This window comes from Penaeus japonicus, unplaced genomic scaffold (assembly GCF_977035675.1).
Source record: "Penaeus japonicus unplaced genomic scaffold, GWHDUDI00000001_assembly GWHDUDI00000031, whole genome shotgun sequence".
Classification (NCBI taxonomy): domain Eukaryota; kingdom Metazoa; phylum Arthropoda; class Malacostraca; order Decapoda; family Penaeidae; genus Penaeus; species Penaeus japonicus.
The window spans coordinates 1,378,392-1,380,891 of NW_028234433.1; the positions used below are offsets into that span (position 1 = coordinate 1,378,392).

At 41.0% G+C, this 2,500-nt stretch overlaps 1 protein-coding gene across 1 annotated transcript in view; it reads left to right on the forward strand.

Annotated features, from left to right (window-relative positions):
• Positions 1–2,500, forward strand: part of LOC122244225 (galactoside alpha-(1,2)-fucosyltransferase 2) — an 11,637-nt gene that overhangs the window by 7,645 nt on the left and 1,492 nt on the right. The window contains exons 7-9 of the mRNA XM_086555500.1: positions 453–615; positions 2,093–2,234; positions 2,415–2,500. The exon at positions 2,415–2,500 is cut by the window's right edge and continues 1,492 nt beyond it. Of these exons, the coding sequence (XP_086411626.1) occupies positions 453–615; positions 2,093–2,234; positions 2,415–2,478 (369 nt within the window). The 3' untranslated portion in view covers positions 2,479–2,500. The remainder of the gene's footprint in view (positions 1–452; positions 616–2,092; positions 2,235–2,414) is intronic.

Here is a 2,500-nt window from a genome sequence, read left to right on the forward strand (position 1 = left end):
TCCATGTTTATATTTCCGATTTTGGCAAAAATAAACCCTTCTTAACACGTGTCTCACCGTGAAGAAGTCATGTTGAACAAGTTGAAAACAAAACAAGATATGAATTGGCCACGCGGTGAGCGAAACACGTGGAGAGAAAAAGACTTTGACTTTAGAGAGAGAGAGAGGGGGGGGGGGAGAGAGAGAGAGAGAGAGAGAGAGAGAGAGAGAGAGAGAGAAAGATAATAATGAGTTTTAAAATCATACTATTGCTCATTTTCACGTTTATTATCACTGATAGTTTCATCATTATAATAATAATAAAGAAAAAATATATCACCATTATAATTATTACTACAATTAACTGTTGTTATCACTATCATCTCTATCCAAATCAACACAAATAGAATCATCAGTTATTTTTCGTGTTACTCAGCATTATCGCCATCACCATCAATGGGAGTGCATTCCAGAGAAACTTCGGCGCCAAGCTGCCCGAGGACAAGTACTTCACGCGCGCCCTCGGCCACTACAGGCGAAGGTTCTCGAACAACGTGGTGTTCGTGGTCGCTTCGGACGACATGGCGTTCGCCAGGCAAAGACTCGCTCACCATCGTGATGTGTTTTTCTCCGAAGGTGAGGGTGGTCGTTGAGACTGAGCGGCCTTTGTGTTTGTCTCCGTTTGTGCATTTCTCCGCTGGTAAGGTTACCGAGTCTCGGTGAGGGTGGCAAAATTTGTATTTCTATTTTAAATTCGTTGCTGCATTCTACCATCTTTCTCATATATATATATATATATATACATATATATATACATATATGAGAAAGATGGTAGAATGCAGCAACGAATTTAAAATAGAAATACAAATTTTGCCACCCTCACCGAGACTCAATCTCGGCTTCTAACCAATAGACCATGCGACCCATTAAGAGAATTGCCTAACCAGATGCCTTACATCCATCATGGAAATTACTTATATACTCTTAGCAGAGCAGTGATAGCGAGGTTTTACAGACAATTCCCATGGGCATTTGGCTGTAATGAATAAGAAAATTCAAGTCACAAATCAGGTTACCGAGGTTATATCTGTGTGAGAAAGATGGAAATTGTCTGTAAAACCTCGCTATCACTGCTCTGCTAAAAGGATGTAAGGCATCTGGTTAGACAATTCTTTAAGTGGGTCATGTGGTCTATTGGGTTAGTGGCCGGGATTATTACTCTATATTAATCTAAATGCTCCGGGTCGTTGATAACTGGCGCACAATGCATTTCCGGGAGGCTACCACGTAGGCCTAAACTCATTCCGGGGTCTTATCTTATCTTATGACACCTGGCATCGAGGTGCCGTCACCTTACATGACAACCGGAGTTTGGGCCAAGAAGGTGCCATCTTCACTGCATGCCATCCATAGGATTTGGGTTAAATGTGTTACTGCATTCTACCATCTTTCTTACATAGATATAACCTCGGTAAACTGATTTGTGACTTGAATTTCTAATTCATTACTGCCAAGTGCCCACGGGAATTGTCTGTAAAACCTCACTATCACTGCTCTGCTAAGAGTGTATAGGTGTAAGGCATCTGGTTAGATAATTCTTTTAGTTGGTTGCGTATTCTATTGATTAGAAGCCGACCCGGGATTGTGTCTCGGTCAGGGAGGTAAAATTTGTATTTCTATATTAAATGCGTTAATGCATTCTACAATCTTTCTCACAAAGATATAACCTCGGTAACCTGATTTGTGACTTGAATTTTCTTATTCATTACAGCGAAGTGGCCATGGGAATTGTCTGTAAAACCTCGCTATCACTGCTCTGCTAAGAGTATATAGGTAATTTCCATGATGGGTGTAAGGCATCTAGTTAGACAATTCTTTTAGTGGGTCGTGTGGTCTATTGGTTAGAAGCCAGGATTGTCACTCTGACGACCTGGTATCAAGTCTCGGTTAGGGAGGTAAAATTTGTATTTATATAGATATATATGTGTGTATGTGTTTGTGTGTGTATGTGTGTGTGTGTATACATATATATTTAAATATATACTTATATATATATATATATATATATATATATATATATATATATATATATATATATATTCCGACCTTCCAGGGGGATCTCCAGCTGAAGACATGGCGCTGCTGTCTTCATGCAACCACAGCATCATCACGCTGGGCAGCTACGGCTTCTGGACGGGGTACTTGGCGGGAGGCGAGGTCGTCTACCCGGATGTCAAGCTGCAAAGGCAATACAGGTTCGTGTTTCTTCGCGCGTTTCACTTCACTTTCGACCCTGAGACGCTGGTGGAGTCGCCTCTCCGTCGGTGACTAACACTGCATAAATCCATACTTTTTGGTAGAAAAGTTCCTTGGCTTAGTGGTAATTTTTGTTTTTGAACTTTGAATCTGATATCACTTTCTTGGTTGACTTACAGATTTTCTAGAGAAATGTACGAGACTGTTGGACTCACCAACTTCACTCCGATATCTCCTGACTAGCGTCGCTCAGCTGATCGCACGG